We start from the raw sequence: 18,257 nt of genomic DNA, 5'->3' as shown, positions 1-18,257 counted from the left end.
TTTCAACACAATCTTGGCATTTTACTGGGACATACCCCGTTTTTACTATTTTTTGTGCTTTCAGCCTCCTTCCAGTTAGTGACAGAAATGGGTGTGAAACCAATGCTGGATTCCAGAAAGCTAAACATTTCCAAAAAGCAGATAAAAGACTGAATTCACCAAGGGGTCATTTGTGTAGATCCTATGAGGTTTTCTTACAGAAAATAACAGCTGAAATGAAAAATATTGAATTTGAGGTGAAAAAAACAGCCATTTTTCTCCATGTTTTACTCTGTAACATTTTCCTGCAATGTCAGATGTTTGAAAGCAATATACTGTTACATCTCCTGGACTCTTCTGGTTGCGGGGATATATAGGGCTTGTAGGGGCTTGTATGTTCATCAAGAACCCTACATACCCAGAGCCAATAAATGAGCTGCACCTTGCAATGGGTTTTCATTCTATACCGGGTATACAGCAATTCATTTGCTGAAATATAGAGAGTGAAAAATAGGCATCAAGAAAAACTTTGTATTTCCAAAATGGGCACAAGATAAGGTGTTGAGAAGCAGTGGTTATTTGTGCATCTCTGAATTCTGGCGTCCCCATACTAGCATGTGAATTACAGTGCATTTCTCAAATAGACGTCTTTTTTACACATTTTCTTTCATTTGGAAGGCAAAAATGTAGAGAAAGAAAATGGGCAATAACACTTGTTCTGCTATTCTGTGTTCTCCCAAGTCTCCCGATAAAAATGGTACCTCACTTGCTTGGGTAGACCTAATGCCCGCGACAGTAAACGCAACATGGACACATCACATTTTTACATTGAAATCTGATGTGTTTTTTGCAAAGTGCCTAGCTGTGGATTTTGGCCTCTAGCTCAGCCGGCACTTAGGGAAACCTACCAAACCTGTGCATTTTTGAAAACTAGACAGCTAGGGGAATCCAGGATGGAGTGACTTGTGGGGCTCTCCCCAGGTTCTGTTACTCAGAATCCTTTGCAAACCTCAAAATCTGGCAAAAAAACACTTTTCCCTCAGATTTCGGTGACATAAAGTTCGGGAATCTGAGAGGAGCAACAGATTTACTTCCACCCAGCGCTCCCCCAAGTCTCCTGATAAAAATGGTACCTCACTTGTGTGGTTAGGCCTGGTGCCCGCGACAGGAAATGCCACAAAACACAACGTAGACACATCACATTTTCCCGAAGAAAACAGAGCTGTTTTTTGCAACATGCCTAGCTGTGGATTTTGGCCTCTAGCTCAGCCGGCACTTAGGGAAACCTACCAAACCTGTCCATTTTTTAAAACTAGACACCTATGGGAATCCAAGATGGGGTGACTTATGGGGCTCTCACCAGGTTCTGTCACCCAGAATCCTTTGCAAACCTCAACATTTGGCAAAGAAACACTTTTGCCTCACATTTCGGTGACAGAAAGTTCTGGAATCTGAGAGGAGCAACAAATTTCCTTCCACCCAGCGTTCCCCCAGGTTTACTGTTTAGAAGGTACCTCACTTGTGTGGGTAGGCCTAGTGCCTGCGACAGGAAATGCCCCAAAACGCAACGTGGACACATCACATTTTCCCAAAGAAAACAGAGCTGTTTTTTGCAAAGTGCAGAGCTGTGGATTTTGGCCTCTAGCTCAGCCGGAACCTAGGGAAACCTACCAAACCTGTGCATGTTTTAAAACTAGACACCAAAGGGAATCCAGGATGGGGTGACTTGTGGGGCTCTCACCAGGTTCTGTCACCCAGAATCCTTTGCAAACCTCAAAATTTGGCCCAAAAACACTTTTTCCTCACATTTCGGTGACAGAAAGTTCTGGAATCTGAGAGGAGCCACAAATTTCCTTCCATCCAGCGTTCCGCCATGCCTCCCGATAAAAGTGGTACCTCACTTGTGTGGGTAGGCCGAGTGCCCGCTAAAGGAAATGCCACAAACACTATGTGGACACATCAAAATTATCAAATACTAAACTACCTGTTTTTGTGGGGTTATGAGGGGGGCACCTGCGTTTTTGGTCCTGGGCTCCGCAGCCTTTTAGGGAAACCTATATATGGATATATGGAGACCTATCGTGATCGGGCAGCAGAAATGCAGAGAAAGATATGAAAGGAAAGGCCTTTCCTTCATGCCTCTCTCACCCCCTCCACGTGATCGGAGGAGAAATGCTTTTGCATTTCTCTTCTGATCCATGCTGGAAGACATCATCAGATGCCACAGGGGGGATGGGGGTTGGGGTGAAAGGGTAAATTATTCCCCTTCCAACCTGGCCCAGGGGAGAAGGGTGCCAGGCCCTCGGGGGGAGAGCTAGCGCTTCCCCCAAGGGCCTCTACCAGGACGTAACCATTACGTCCTCGGCACCCGAGCGGTGCTGCTGAGGACGGAACTGTTACATCCAAGGCACCCAAGGGTTTAAGAAGGATTGCCACATAAAGCATCTTCTACTCCCAGACTTTGTCAATGTAGCTTTCCAAAACTAAAGCACTTGCCTACTGCAGTATCCTGTGAGATTCTGTGTAGCAAATTACCAGTCCACTACCTTTGACACAATGTAATAACAGCACACCTATAAAGTCTTACTGGCTTGAACAAATACATTTAATAATTAGTAAGCTAGACTGATTGCCTTTGTCGTAACCTTTCATAATTAACAGACAAGACCTGTGACATTGAACATAACTCCTCCCAGTGAACGAATGAGGCTTATAACTTGTGTCATTGTGTTCTCACCAGAACCAACTCAATCCCACTGTATTTAGCATAAGCTTTCAAGGTTCATGCATAAAGTCATAAAATTACAAATATTTAAAATTACAATTAACAATAAACATACAGCCTCTCATCAGAAGGCCTAACAAGATTTAGCAGAGTGCAAATTGTCTCCGCCTAGGTGTGTCAGAGTGAGTAAACAACAGAATAAAATGGAAAGAGGGAGAACGTGTTTGGCTCCTTCTAATGAAAGGAAGAGAACCAGGAGAGGCCAGAGTCACCAACTTCAAACAGTCCAGAAAGATAGAAGGATAAGCTACAGTCAGACGTGGCAGACTGGGCTTGCAAAATGACTCCAGTGGGATGGCCAGCATCCAGGCTCAGTCCCAAATCTTTTGGAACTTACAAACGAGCAGTTTTAGAGCCCATTCTGGACACAAGTCAACCTGGGCTTCATCCAGCAATCCATATTTATCTAGATTGTTAGAGAGCTACGGAGTCAGATATTTTCCCCAAGTTTGGCAACAGATGGAACTAGAGAGATAGGTCTGACGTTAGTTTCCTTTGTAGAGTCTAGGGTAGGCTTCTCCAGTAGGTGTTTTATAACACTATGATTCCAATCACTGGGAACAACCCAAAGAAAAACAGGCATTGAAAGGCAGAGTTAGAGCAGGAGTCGTGGAATAAGATTGAGCGTTCAGAACCCTACCTGGACAGATGTCATCAGCTAATCCAGATTTAATAGACAGCAGAACTGACAAGTTTTAGATTTTTGAACAGGGCTGTGACCACTACTAAAGCCTCTTAATGAAAACCAGGACGATTCTCCACTTTCATATTTAAAGAGCATACCTACTGCCTTTTTTGAAACTTTTCATAATATTTAAGACCTATTGGGCTAGAGATAACATTTCCATGCTAGCCGGTCAGGCCAATAACCTTTACCATTGGCTTGTCATTATAACCAGCTCAGTGCTACTGTATTAAAAAAACATACTTTCACAAGACATCTATCAGGCATAAAGTCATTAAATACAAATATATGCAAAACTACAGTTAGCAAAAAATACAGTCCTCCTAAGAACACCTAGCAAGGATTATCATCTTGGAAAACATCTAATCCCAGGGTTTGCCAGAGGGAATAACCAACACTAAAACCCTTGCCTTCTATGTCTTTTTGTAGGCTTTAACACAGTGTAATAACAATCCTCCCTTAAATATCTATTAGTTTTAACGGATGCTTTTCACAATAATTATCCCAGGCCTACTGTGTTTGTCACAAATTTAAATAGTACATGTATTAGGCCTATAGCTTTGATCATTGAATTATAACCTTAAACAACTCAGACGTACTCTATTGAGCATAGGGTTTCCAAAAGATCAACAGTACAATCACTATTTGAGCGAAGCATGCAGCTTTTTCCCACCCAAATGCTGTACTGAAGTGATCAACATGTGAAAGGAGTCATCGCCCCTTTTTCTGCAGTGCTTCTTCATGGTTTTTTCGGTTGATCACAAGGTTAGGTGACAGCTGCCTACTACAGTATCCTGTGACGTTCTGTGTAACAAATTACCAGTCTACTGCCTTTGAGCCAGCAAGATGTGGAAATGAAATCCATAGAATCAAAGATCAGACAGCAAAGTGAGATGAACCTTGATGAGAAAAATGCTCCAGGGCAAAGATGAACTGAATTTTGGAGGATGGTGGGACCAAGAAGAATAGATGGGAATGCTGTTAGTGAAGGAACTTGGGGCCAGATGTAGCAAAGGATTTGCGCGTCGCAAACGGCTAAAATCGCCGTTTGCGAGGCACAAATGCCTCTTTGCTATGCAGAAATGCATATTGCGAGTCGGGACCGACTCGCAATATGCATTTCAGAATCGCAAATAGGAAGGGGTGTTCCCTTCCTATTTGCGATTTGGAGTGGCATGCAATACCATTTGCAACCGCATATGCGTCGCAAATGGTATCGCAGTTATCATCCACTTCAAGTGGATGGTAACCCACTCGCAAATTGGAAGGGGTCCCCATGGGACCCCTTCCTCTTTGCGAATGGACCCAAAACAATTTTTTCAGGGCAGGTAGTGGTCTAAGGGACCACTACCTGCCCTGAAAAAATACCGAAACTAAAGGTTTCGTTTTTTTTTTTAAGTGCAGCTCGTTTTCCTTTAAGGAAAACGGGCTACACTTAAAAAAAAAAAACTGCTTTATTGATAAAGCAGTCACGAACATGGAGGTCTGCTGACGACAGCAGGCCTCCATGTTTGCGAGTGCCTAGACTCGCTATGGGGCCGCAATTTGCGACCCACCTCATGAAAATTAATGAGGTGGGTCATTGCGACCCCATAGCGAGTCGCAGACGGTGTCTGAGACACCGTTCTGCATTGGAAATTGCGACTTGCAATTTGCGAGTCGCTCCGACTCGCAAATTGCAAGTCGCAATTTCCAACTTTGCTACATCTGGCCCTAAGGGCCAGACATAGCAAAGGATTTGCGCGTCGCAAACGGCGAAAATCGCCGTTTGCGAGGTGCAAATGCCTCTTTGCTATGCAGAAATGCATATTGCGAGTCGGGACCGACTCGCAATATGCATTTCAGAATCGCAAATAGGAAGGGGTGTTCCCTTCCTATTTGCAATTCGGAGTGGCATGCAATACCATTTGCGACCGCATATGCGGTCGCAAATGGTATCGCAGTTACCATCCACTTCAAGTGGATGGTAACCCACTCGCAAATTGGAAGGGGTCCCCATGGGACCCCTTCCCCTTTGCGAATGGACCCAATACTATTTTTTCAGGGCTGGTAGTGGTCCAAGGGACAACTACCTGCCCTGAAAAAATACCGAAACTAAAGGTTTCGTTTTTTTTTTAAAGTGCAGCTCGTTTTCCTTTAAGGAAAACGGGCTACACTTAAAAAAAAAAACTGCTTTATTGATAAAGCAGTCACGAACATGGAGGTCTGCTGACGACAGCAGGCCTCCATGTTTGCGAGTGCCTAGACTCGCTATGGGGCCGCAATTTGCGATCCACCTCATTAATATTAATGAGGTGGGTCATTGCGACCCCATAGCGACTCGCAGACGGTGTCTGAGACACCGTTCTGCATACCAATTTGCGAGTTGCAAATTGCGAGTCGCAGGGACTCGCAATGTGCAAGTCGCAAATTGGCATTTTCCTACATCTGGCCCTTGGTCCACTATGTATTTGATCTATGTAGTAGTCACGGTTTTGATGTCTGGAGATTGAACCAAACAGAAGAATCTGGAGTTCTGTTTTATTGTTTAATAGGGAATTAGATTCTCTGTGTTCGTCAAAAAATGCCCTAGTGAGAATTCAGTTAATCTGCTAAAATGTATTGAAAGTCCTGAAAATGTACTCTGATCAGTCGATATTTGTTTTCTCTCCTTAGATAGCACAGTAGGTGTCCTCAATAACATCCTATGTTCATGGGATAACTTTCAAATACAGTTAGCATTATTAGACATGAATCAACAGGCAGATTGGCAAGGGATTACAAATATTACAAAGTTACAACTGTGTCAATGTTCATTTTTATCGCACTTAATTCCATCCAGTAGTTTTCGAGAAAGTAGTGATTTAAATGTGTACTGGCATGCTCATGAAGACGCTAAACTTTTGAGATATGTGGCATGTTGAACCTTAGATCCTCAGCAGATTCCTGATTCCACAGTAGACTTGCAGATCCATTAAAAAAATAGAAGCTCTCCATTTGACTAGGAAACATTTACTCCCATCATCCAGCGGATTGTTCACCTGGCTGTGGCTGGCCCTCACAGAAACATTTCTGTTGTAGCAACCATTACCCAACAGGGGCCATCGAGCACCAAAACGCAAGAAATAAATGAAAAATGCCAGAAAGGGGTGGAGTGAGCCTCCGTTGACACCCAGACCATGTAGAGCAGCCCCAAAGGTTCCCTTCCAGCATTAAACTGATTGTCAAAAAAGGTAATCATAGGATTTACGAATTCACAAATCTTGTGCCTGATTCACTGGTCCTAAAAACTCCCTGGGTTCTGAGGACCTTCCGGAAACAGTAATGAAAACAATAATAATAGAAAAAACATATTACATGCTTTCAAAGGCCAACTTTTAGCTATGTTAATGTTTTTTCCGAATTTGTACTCTCTCTATGCAAATAGCAGTCTACTACCTCTAGTAACAAAGTCAAGTTCGTCATAATAAATTACAATCTGGCATGGAAAACTTCTATAATGTTTCTATAAATATCCAAAATATAAGCAAACATGACAACTTCTGTTGGTAGTTCCATTTATCAGGGGCTATGGCATAGTATTATTGGTTGGGAAAATCAAGGCAACTACAAAATGCATTGCAAAGAACATATTTTTGCATACATGTAAGGTATTCCTATAGGTATGAATTGGTCCAGGGCTCTATGAAGTGAGAAAATGTAAGCAAAGTCCTTTTTAGAATTTCGGTCAAGGGTTTTGCCCAAACCATACTTCAGATGTTTGTGAACTCACACAGGGGAAATGTAGTTTTTCCACATGGAGTGAAATAAGGGGAAAATATATGGTGCTGGTGGGTATTTTTGGAATTTACTTGATTTCCAGTTATAAAAATGTTTTGAAATAACATAAAAAAAATCTGTTGAATAAGCATAAGTGTCTGCATCCTGGATTGCACAAATGTCCAACTTTCCAACTATGTATGATGTCGATAGTGACATTGGGTGAAATCCTCTTTGAGATGGCAATGAGTAAATAACAAGCGACTATTCAATTAATGGCAAATATACCGCATGTATACCGAGGAGCTCCCCACTGTAAGACAGTGAGCATTGAGTTAGTTTCCCCTGAAAGGCAATCCAAGGCAAAGACCAGACACTCACTTCCATTTATAGATTAATACACTATCCGAAAAGCAGCTGCTTCACTGTGATATCTACAAATACAGGCATCCTTACACAATAAAGCTCATGTTTGTAATCTTAATTTCTTCAGCTTCCTTCCACCTCTTATTATTCGCTGCAGCCTAAACGGTGTGATTTCACCCAAAAGCCTGTCTCTCATGCCTGCAGTACCTACTTGGGACACCTGCAGCACCCTCCTGGGGTCCTAGCTCTGTGTGACCCCTGATCTACATACCAACATTCTCCATGCCAGTCTCTATATTCTCTAAGGTCCTTGACATGAACTTTATTCACCAATGGGCCGACCTGCCTTTCCCCACTACCAGAAGTGCTGTATCCTAAGCTCATAGCACCCATCTGTTCTTCCCTACTGCGACCCCACTACCAGGCTTCCTACCAGGTACCTATGCCATTCATGAAAGTAGCACTTTGCTCATATCCAATAAAGAACATGCATGTGGCCTGCACACATTGTGGAGCTTATCCTTCCTTCCCAAAGGTTTCACCCAACAAACAGTAACTAACAAGAGGTTAATTCAATATCCCTAGGAGAATCTGCTTATGGGTTTTCAGCTACAAAGAGGATTCTCCAGCATAACTGATTTATCTAGTGATGTAGAATCAGTCACTACTAGAGAAAATCATTACAGATCTTCACCTTGAAAGGGTCCAGGAAACCTCCACAGTAAAGGCTCAAAAGTTTATATTTTCCCAAAAGAGAAATTACATTTTCATCCAATGGAACATTAAATTTGTTGTCAATCCTAGAGGCAAGAATTTAATCCTCTTGAACGGGTCTTCAAGGTTATGTGTACTAAGAGTGTGGTGTAGCACAAAATTCAAAATGGAGTGCAGTATTGTTTCTACTACTTAGAAAGGTCGTTCCTTATTTGTTCATGTGTCTTTCAAAATATTTTGATATTACCATCATGTGTTTTGCCAATAAAACTCTGCATTCTGGTTCTGCAGTAAACCAGGTAATCACTGAGAACGAGGTTTGCACAATTAGAGTAAGAATGGTCACTATGGTAAGGGTCTGTTTGAAGGCTAGATATAGAAGAATGTGCCTTAGAGAATGAAGGGAGAAAAACACCATGTGCCACAGAAACCACCAGAATTTCAATAGCTATTCCATTTTTCAGCTTTTATCCTTAATTTTTATGGCTGGAAAAACATAAAACATAGAGCTGGATAGTGAGTGAATGATTATATTCAGAAATGCAGAAACAATCCCCTTAAATTGGACTAAATGGTGCAGATATGTATTAAATGAAGAGTGATAAGGCTAAACTATGCAGAATCTAATTGTATTAATTAACATATACTGACCTGAAAGGTAGTTCATACACAGCAGAACAGGTCCTTCAGAATCAATTGCCATCCTGCAGACACCTTATCAACCATAAGCAAGCTGGTTAGGTAGTCTGCTAAACTTGCATGATCAACCACTGCGGACTGTTAGAGTAATACGAGGGGAATATTCTTACCTTGTTCATTGACTGTGGGTCATATAATTGAGACACATTGGCCAATTGCTTGTTTGTTGTATCTAAATCACACTTGAAAGTCACTAAAAATCCCTTTTATTTCCATTTTATCTTATGGTATGACTCTGAAGATTATCTTAGGTAATGTATTTCTAATTATGTTTACCAAAACGACCTTGCAATGTTTTCCATTTCTTTACCTTAAAATGTTATGAAGTTGTCTTCCATCCCCTACTTACTTAGAGACAAATACTGTAGTGCCTGCTTGTCTTCTCTTCGATAGTTATCTTTCTAAACTGTGTTGTGCCTGTACCCTTTCACTGTAACAACAGATGCACAATATGCTGGATATTTTTCTGTATTGAACCCTAATGGTTACTGTACACATTTATTAGTCAAGGCCAGGTTTGGTACTGTACCCTTTTTATGTGTTTGTTTCCTTTTTTGTCATCAGAGGTATTTGTTTTGCAGTCCTAGCCCACTTCTGCTCTCAGAAACCTGCTACCCCTACAGTCACTCATTGACTGGCTTTTGCCCCTCTTCAGCAGTAAGATACATCTTATTGTGGTTCACGCAGTACAAATACCACATACTTACGTACATAGATACTTTTCAGATTTCTCAGATGTGTTTTATCACATCTTCTGTAGTTTTACATGTGCCTCAGAGCAAGGGTGTTTTAATTGGCCAGTGAATGTGTCAATGCCTAATTGCTGTGTTGATTTATTGTTAACCTTTAAAGACAAACTGATAGAAGGTCACACTTCATGCCTCTTTCAAAGGCTCAGCTGAACGAAGGTCTTCAGTATTAGACTATAATGAGGAAGGAAATTGGCCCTGTTATACCAATGGTTCATATAGGTTTATGTCGTTCCTACCCCTGCCTATCCAGGGTTAAGATATTTGTAAAATTGTAAAGTCAGGCTTAGCACAGTTTTAAGAGTCTTAAGCCAGGGAAGACCATATAAATCATTTCCATAGTTCTATGTGTCTTCAACAATTTTTGAAACTCAAGTATTATTGTATAGTGTGGAGTGGTAGATAGCAGTGGTCATCATGGGTGAGATCTAAGGGGCACGACTTGCCCATACTTTTTTAATTTAAGAAAAACGGTTCCCCTACTTTTCATGAAAGAGGCAACAGTCCCGGTATTGTTAATTTTGAGAGATGAAACACTTCAGCTGAAGTGGAAGACAGGAGTCTCTTGTGCTGTGAAACCGAGAGAAGAACAGAGAGCTAAATAAACCTTCTTGTTAGGTTGCCTGCTTAACTGAAAGAACTTCAAATGTGCACAGCTGGTTAATCTGCAACGTTAAGCGTGCTTGGAAGCCGGAATTATCTTTAATTAATGGAATCACTTAAAGCTTTCTGGTGACACAGATTTTTACTTTTTGAGTGGTATTGTGAGGGAGTTACCCGATGAGCTGTGAAGTGTGTGCTTTTAAATGACAAATACAAAATAAAATCTGCTATGTACAGGATATTATTAAAATCTATGTTTTGGCAACAATTTTTAATCTTAAAGCTTTTTGCACATGTTGTAGCAGTTTTTCTTATACTGCGTGTAATGCAAGTTCCAAATAATAACTTAGATATTCACAGTGCTTTCTGTAACAGACTGGGTCCTCGTAGCACTAAACATACATGTCACTCACCTTCACTGCACTAGCCACTGTTCAGTTCTCTGTCTCTCTGGTTACAGACACAGACCTCTGCAGTGCATTAACTAATAGAGATGTCATAATGCACAACATTGCATTTCCCACAAATTAACTTAATTTTCTTGATTTTTTTATTTAAGCTCTGCCTTGTTTTATAGGTAGCTACTAGAAAGTGAAAGACTGAACAAAGTTACAGACTATTTAGGGTTTTAGCCACACTTTTGACTCCGCCTTCACACTCACTCATCCCACCCCCCTTGTGCACAGCATCACAGTTCCCATACTTTTTTTAATGCAATTCTGCCACTGTTAGATAGTCCCATTGTTATCTAACAAGAGCAAATCTTTGAAGGTAATTTAAATGTAGTAAAAAGAGAGGGACAGAAATGAGTTATCATGTCACAGCTGGCCAATGCGCTGGATGGAGCGGCTGTCTTTTGGAGTGGTTGAGTTCCTGTTATTTTTAGGAGACAAATGTGCGTATCATTTATCTTTGTATGCTGTCTTGTTAACAGTCAAAGCAATGGTCAAATTAGCATGAACACGACACTCATCTCTCCATAATCCCCCACCTCCCCTAAGAAAATAATGTCCATTGTTCAGAGTGAAGGAAAGCCGTCAGTGTAAGTTACAGACCCAGTAGTGAAGTGCGTATGCTTTGACAGTTGTGGATTTATTTCCTATACGCCTACTTCCTCATAAAATTAATGTTATTTGCTTTTACACCAGTTAATATTTATACAAGGAGTCGTTCATAAATCACCATCAGTGCAATCATGGCATCATTATATTCCTTTCAAGTGCATAAAAGAATGTTTAATGTGAATCAGTTTTAAACCCCAAAATAGTGGTGTTATAACAGGTTCAGGTTGCTCACTGAAATTGGCTCCATGGAAAATGTGCAGTTACAAAACAGCATTTCAGCAGCACAAATATTGGGTCAGAAAGATATGTCAAAGTAAGTCGAAGCCATAAAAGCCAAAACAACTGCCTCCTCTTTAAGCAAAGCCACACAACTCCAAAGGAACTGAGATAAAAAGAGGACGAGGAAAAAGGCAGGATGGGAAAGTCAGTCCAGCATGAATGACAAAAAATAAAGGAAAGGCAAAAGAGGAGGTGCTATGGGAAAGAGGAAGAGATGCTATAATTCTTGCTACAAAAACAACGAGAAAATATAACAAACCTTTCTAAAACTACATAACTAGATTCACCTAATGGAGCTAACCTTTTTCTTGAGCTTAAAAGTTTGTTTTTTCTTTATCTAGAGTTTTCATCAGCTGCAAATTGAGCACTTGAGCATGTAATAAGAATGTAGAGAAGGGAATGGATCCTGCTCATACAACAGGTTAATAAAAGTGAAAGCATATTATAATCATGCTCTACAGTGTCTCCATAGAGGTAAAGTGTCAAGTTTCTTTAATGGGAAAAATCCTTTAGGTTGGAGGTTTAAAATATAAATAGCAGTCAAAGATATATGAGTGAGCAAGACATGTGGAGTTGACGTGGGAATGTGCCCTACAGGAAGCAGTGATTTCAACCTTATTTCAGTCTGAGGAATACACAAAGAGATGTGTTTTGAAGCTTCTTCAAAACTTAAATAATCCTTTTCAATATGGGATGAAGTGGAAGTGAGCTTGTGATGGTGGAACCTTGTCCATGGAAAGATCTGCAACCAGATCTTTTAGGCTTAGCCGGTTGGATAGACAATAGATTCACAGTAGCCTAATTTGGACCTTTGGTGGTAGGTAGAAACTAGTTAAATTGCATGGACATGTCGTGGCCAGACTTGTGGACAAACATACAGTATCAAAGTGAGAGATCTCTTTAACTGGGAGCCCAAAGAGCGATCTATGGCCAGGGATGATGTGGTAATAATGCTTTAAACCCCGCTAAAACAAGGCGCTTGATTTTGTACAATTTGCTCCTTTTCTTGAGAGCCCGAGAGCCTTTAGGAACCTCATGATGATGCTGATGCAATAGCTAGGGTGAGAAAATACCACCATATAGATCAAATCAAACCTTTACAGGGAATAAGACAAATGGAAGGAGAGGGGGATCCTGCTGTGAATAAAAAAAAAACAGATGCTAGGAGATGCACTTGGTTACGGTGTACACATAGAATGTGAAAGTGGGATTGTTGTTCTGAAATAACACTCAGGTTAAGATTCTGTAGGTATAACATTGGAGACCGAACTTTGTTGTCCGGCCAACCAAATGGTAGGGCTAAGTTATCAAACAAGCACAGATATATGATTTTCAAGTAAAGCACATTTTGATGCATTAGGTGAACGCTTATCAGGTTCTTGTTCAATGCTTCGAAATGTACAACTCCTAAATTGCTTTACACGTTTTACGTTTTTTCTTCATAACTTTCTGTGTTAAAATATCGTTATTTTAAAGATTCATGATTACACTGAAACAATTGCAGCCCAGTGCTAATAACATGTTTAAAACCACGGGTGTTCTGATCCAAAGTGCTATCCTTGCCATATGCCATCTTAATAAAGCACACTCTATGATTTGTCTAGTCTCTGCACACTAATAGCAGTTGTTGCTTATGGACCTCAGAAGGGTAAGTGGACCAGCTTTGAATTAAAACCTGTTACCTGTAGGTTACACTCACATCTATACGAAGGATACCTTAGCCCACTGAGCCCACTTCTCCAGCGTATGTTATGTTACATATTGTCACCGGGTTCTGTGCAGAATCCAACACCAGTTTAAGTGCAGGTTCAGGCAAAATGGCCCTGAAAGTAGCTTTATCAGCCTGCACCGATGCTATCTTCAGCCTAGCTTTGACAGAGGAGTTTGAAGTCAGAGTCTGCGATGCAGTCTCGCGACTATCAGTCTGTACTTGAAGTGAATTGTATGCCATTCACAGGCTGATCATAAGTAGGTAAATACACCGAGTGGATCATTTTGACTGCATGTTTTTATGAGATCAAATGCACCAGAGCAAATGAAGAAACTTTCATGTGCATGGGCCATGGGAAAACTCACATTCAAATTTGGAATCGCTACCAAAGCGTTCAGTATAAGAGAAGGTGCAGGAAACCGCCTTCTGTAATGTCAATGTGTACAATATATTTCAGTCCTGATTACGAGTGAGCTAAAAATATGACTCTACTTAGCGCACAGACTAAATACCAGTTAGCCAGAGTAACGCATTTACAAGATGTGGGAAATAACTCTGATTTCGAGTTTGCCAGGAGAAAAGTAGAGACGACCTGTGTACCACATCTACTTACACCAGACCTTTACACATGTTTACCCCTGATAATTTCAGCAGGTTTGACTTGATGACATTTGTGATGACAAAATGGCTGTTTACAAAATAACTCAGAAGGCCATCCTCTGAAAAAATTCTGTTCAGCTATGAAGTGTGAAAGTTTGATCGGACTCTACGCAGTTTCTGTCAGATGCACGCTTGCATCAGTTCGGGTGAGGGGTGTAAACCGGAGTTATCTTACCTGAAGTGTTACAGATATATGCTTTCAATTGTGCCTTATTAAAGTACACTACTTATGGTAATAGAAATGCCCCAAACGTGCTCAATTATTTGTAATGAGAAAATGCAATCAATAAATAATTATTTTTGTCTTTTAGGTTCCTGTGCTTCTTTGTTTTTAGAAAGAGATTGCACTTTGGCGACTTGCATGAGTGAGGCTGCACTGTGCCATGGAAAAGTGGCCTGCACTGGCCTGGGTCCTTTTGCTGAGTCTAATTGCTGACTGGCTAAAACATGTCCAGTCGAGGGACTTCACTGTGAAAGACATCATCTACCTCCATCCTTCATGTAAGAATGAATTGTTGTGTTCTTGACATTTGATTTGCCTTTGAAAATGCATTGAAAACTGTTCTTTCCTATATCACTGCACTTTGTCAGCACACTCACTTGTCCACTCTCATTTAAAAACAACAAATCATCTGCAAGGCATATCTCTCCCATTGTGTAACATGGGGATTGCCTTGAAATGTCTTTTAAGTGTCATTTCCTATTGGGAGCAGATACAGATTTGGAGTTTGGGGTCTGTAAACCCACAATTTAAAAATACATGTTTTGGTGAAGTTGGTTTTTACATTGTAGTTTGAAAATGCCACTTTTAGAAAGGGAGCATTTTCTTGCTAAACCATTCTGTGCTTCTTCCTGTCTGTGGCAGCATTTCTTTTGCCACCCATAGGGAGCTCTGACAATGCTTACACAGGCCTGCCAGTGCAGCCTGCGTGAAATAACGTCCACGTTATTTCCCAGCCATTCACCACTGCACTTAAGTAACTTATAAGTCGCCTATATGTCTAACCTTCACCTGGTAAAGGTTGGGTGCAAAGTTACTTAGTGTGTGGGCACCCTGGCACTAGCCAAGGTGCCACCACATCGTTCAGGGCAAATTCCCCGGACTTTGTGAGTGCGGGGACACCATTACACGTGTGCACTATACATAGGTCACCACCTATGTATAGCGTCACAATGGTAACTCCGAACATGGCCTTGTAACATGTCTAAGATCATGGAATTGTCCATTCTGATATTGGGGAGACAATTCCATGATCCCCCGGGTCTCTAGCACAGAACCTGGGTACTGCCAAATTGACTTTCCGGGGTCTCCACTGCAGCTGCTGCCAACCCCTCAGACAGGTTTCTGCCCTCCTGGGGTCCAGGCAGCCCAGGCCCAGGAAGGCAGAACAAAGGATTTCCTCTGAGAGAGGGTGTTACACCCTCTCCCTTTGGAAATAGGTGTGAAGGGCTGGGGAGGAGTAGCCTCCCCCAGCCTTTTGAAATGCTTTGATGGGCACAGATGGTGCCCATCTCTGCATAAGCCAGTCTTCACTGGTTCAGGGATCCCCCAGCCCTGCTCTGGCACGAAACTGGACAACGCAAATGGGAGTGACCACTCCCCTGACCAGTACCTCCCAGGGGAGATGCCCAGAGCTCCTCCAGTGTGTCCCAGACCTCTGCCATCTTGGAAACAGAGGTGTTGGGGGCACACTGGACTGCTCTGAGTGGCCAGTGCCAGCAGATGACGTCAGAGGCTCCTTCTGATAGGCTCTTACCTCTCTTGGTAGCCAATCCTCCTTCCTTAGTAGCCAAACCTCCTTTTCTGGCTATTTAGGGTCTCTGATTTGGGCAAATCTTCAGATAACAAATGCAAGAGCTCACCAGAGTTCCTCTGCATCTCCCTCTTCACCTTCTACCAAAGGATCGACCACTGACTGCTCCAGGACGCCTGCAAAACCGCAACAAAGTAGCAAGACGACTACCAGCAACATTGTAGCGCCTAATCCTGCTGGCTTTCTCGACTGTTTCCAGGTGGTGCATGCTTTGGGGGTAGCCTGCCTTCACCCTGCACCGGAAGCTCCATAGAAATCTCCAGTGAGTCAAAGGAATCTTCCCCCTGCTAACGCAGGCACCAAAAGACTGCAACACTGGTCCTCTGGGTCCCCTCTCATCCTGACGAGCGTGGTCCCTGGAACACAGCAACTCTGTCCAAGTGATTCCCACAGTCCATTGACTCTTCAGTCCAAGTTTGGTGGAGGTAAGTCCTTGCCTCCCCATGCTAGACTGCAAAGCTTTGGACCGCGTGATTTCCAGCTGCTCCGGCTCCTGTGCACTCTTCCAGGATTTCCTTTGAGCACAGGCATGCCTGGGTCCCCAGCACTCCGTCCTGCAGCGCACAACCTTCTGAGTTGTCCTCCAGCATCGTGGGACTCCCTTTTGTGACTTTGCGTGGACTCCGGTTCACTTTTCTTCTAAGTGCCTGCTAGGGTACTTCTGTGGGTGCTGCCTGCTTCTGTGAGGGCTCTCTGAGTTGCTGGGTACCCCCCTCTGTCTCCTCCTCCAAAAGGCGACATCCTGGTCCCTCCTGGGCCACAGCAGCATCCAAAAACCTCTTCCAAGACCCTTGCAGCTAGCAAGGCTTGTTTTTTTGGTCTTTCTGCGTGGGAACACCTCTGCAAGCTTCATCGTGACGTGGGAAAGGAGAAGGAGAAGTCTTCCAAAGGAGAAGTCCCTAGTCCTCTTCTTTCTTGCAGAACTCCAAGCTTCTTCCACCCGGTGGCAGCTTCCTTGCACCTTCAGCTGGCATTTCCTGGGCTCCTGCCCACTCTCGACACTGTCACGACTATTGGACTTGGTCCCCTTGTCTTACAGGTACTCAGGTCCGGAAATCCACTGTTGTTGCATTGCTGGTGGTTGTTCTTCCTGCAGAATCCCCCAATCACGACTTCTGTGCTCTCTGGGAGTAGTAGGTGCACTTTACTCCTACTTTTCAGGGTCTTGGGGTGGGGTATTTTTCTAACCCTCACTGTTTTCTTACGGTCCCAGCAACCCTTTAGAAGCTCACATAGGTCTGGGGCCCATTCGTGGTTCGCATTCCACTTTTGGAGTGTATGGTTTGTGTTGCCCCTATACCTATGTGATCCTATTGCAACCTATTGTAATTCTACACTGTTTGCATTACTTTTATTGCTATTACTTACCTAATTTTGGTTTGTGTACATATAACTTGTGTATATATATATTACCTTCTTACTGAGGGTACTCACTGAGATACATTTGACCTATTGTCATAAAAATAAAGTACCTTTATTTTTAGTAACTCTGTGCATTGTGTTTTCTTATGATATTGTGCATATGATATAAGTGGTATAGTAGGAGCTTTACATGTCTCCTAGTTCAGCCTAAGCTGCTTTGCCATAGCTACCTTCTATCAGTCTAAGCTGCTAGAAACACCTCTTCTACACTAATAAGGGATAACTGGACCTGGCACAAGGTGTAAGTACCTCTGGTACCCACTACAAGCCAGGCCAGCCTCCTACAGTACTGGACCTCTGACACCACATAGTTAGAATACTTCCAGACTGAGATCATTCTGCCAGGAACTAGAGCTGGATGCTGTAGAAGGGACTGCCATTCTGCCTGTTGCTTTGTTGTGCTGGCCTGCTGCTTGCTGCTTCTGTCCTGGCAGTGAAAGGATTTGACTTTGTTTTCTACATCCTGCTTTCCAAAGTTCTCCAAAGGCTTGAACTGAGCTTGCCTCCTATTAAGAAGTCTCAGGGCCATCAAAGACTTTACCTGCCAGAACCTGGCCTCTCTTGCTGAGAGTCTGGACTTCCCATGTGGTGCCAAATACAGTTCCTGGGCACTTCAAAGTGAGGTCTAGTGCAACCAAGAAGAAATCAAGCACATCGACTCCAGAGCAACTTCAGAACCAGCACCGCTGTCCGACTCCATGATTATTTTTGCACAAGAGCTATGGTCTCTGCCGAGAGCAACAACCACAACCTGCAACACAGGCCCAAAACCACTGCAGTGCCTCTGAAGTCCTGTCACTGCGCAAGTCCTGATTGCTTTGTCATTGACATCCGTGACACCCAACTCTGACTCTGCTGCAGCACCTGATCATGACACCGCAATATTGACGCTTCACATCTTGACCTGCTGGATTCATTGACCCTGCCTTGTATGGAACAGATGCCTCATTACCTCCTGTGCAACCGTAAGGAACAAATGCCTCACCTCC

The 18,257-nt window shown here is 42.6% G+C and overlaps 1 protein-coding gene across 1 annotated transcript in view; it reads left to right on the top strand.

Annotated features, from left to right (window-relative positions):
* Positions 1-18,257, top strand: part of LYPD6 (LY6/PLAUR domain containing 6) — a 162,918-nt gene that overhangs the window by 107,092 nt on the left and 37,569 nt on the right. Inside the window, exon 3 of the mRNA XM_069225220.1 lies at positions 14,344-14,533. Coding sequence (XP_069081321.1) covers positions 14,416-14,533 — 118 coding nt within the window. The 5' untranslated portion in view covers positions 14,344-14,415. The remainder of the gene's footprint in view (positions 1-14,343; positions 14,534-18,257) is intronic.

Source organism: Pleurodeles waltl, chromosome 3_1, assembly GCF_031143425.1.
Source record: "Pleurodeles waltl isolate 20211129_DDA chromosome 3_1, aPleWal1.hap1.20221129, whole genome shotgun sequence".
Taxonomy (NCBI): domain Eukaryota; kingdom Metazoa; phylum Chordata; class Amphibia; order Caudata; family Salamandridae; genus Pleurodeles; species Pleurodeles waltl.
Note: the sequence above shows the minus strand (reverse complement) of the source record. Positions and strands in the feature narration are given on the sequence as shown.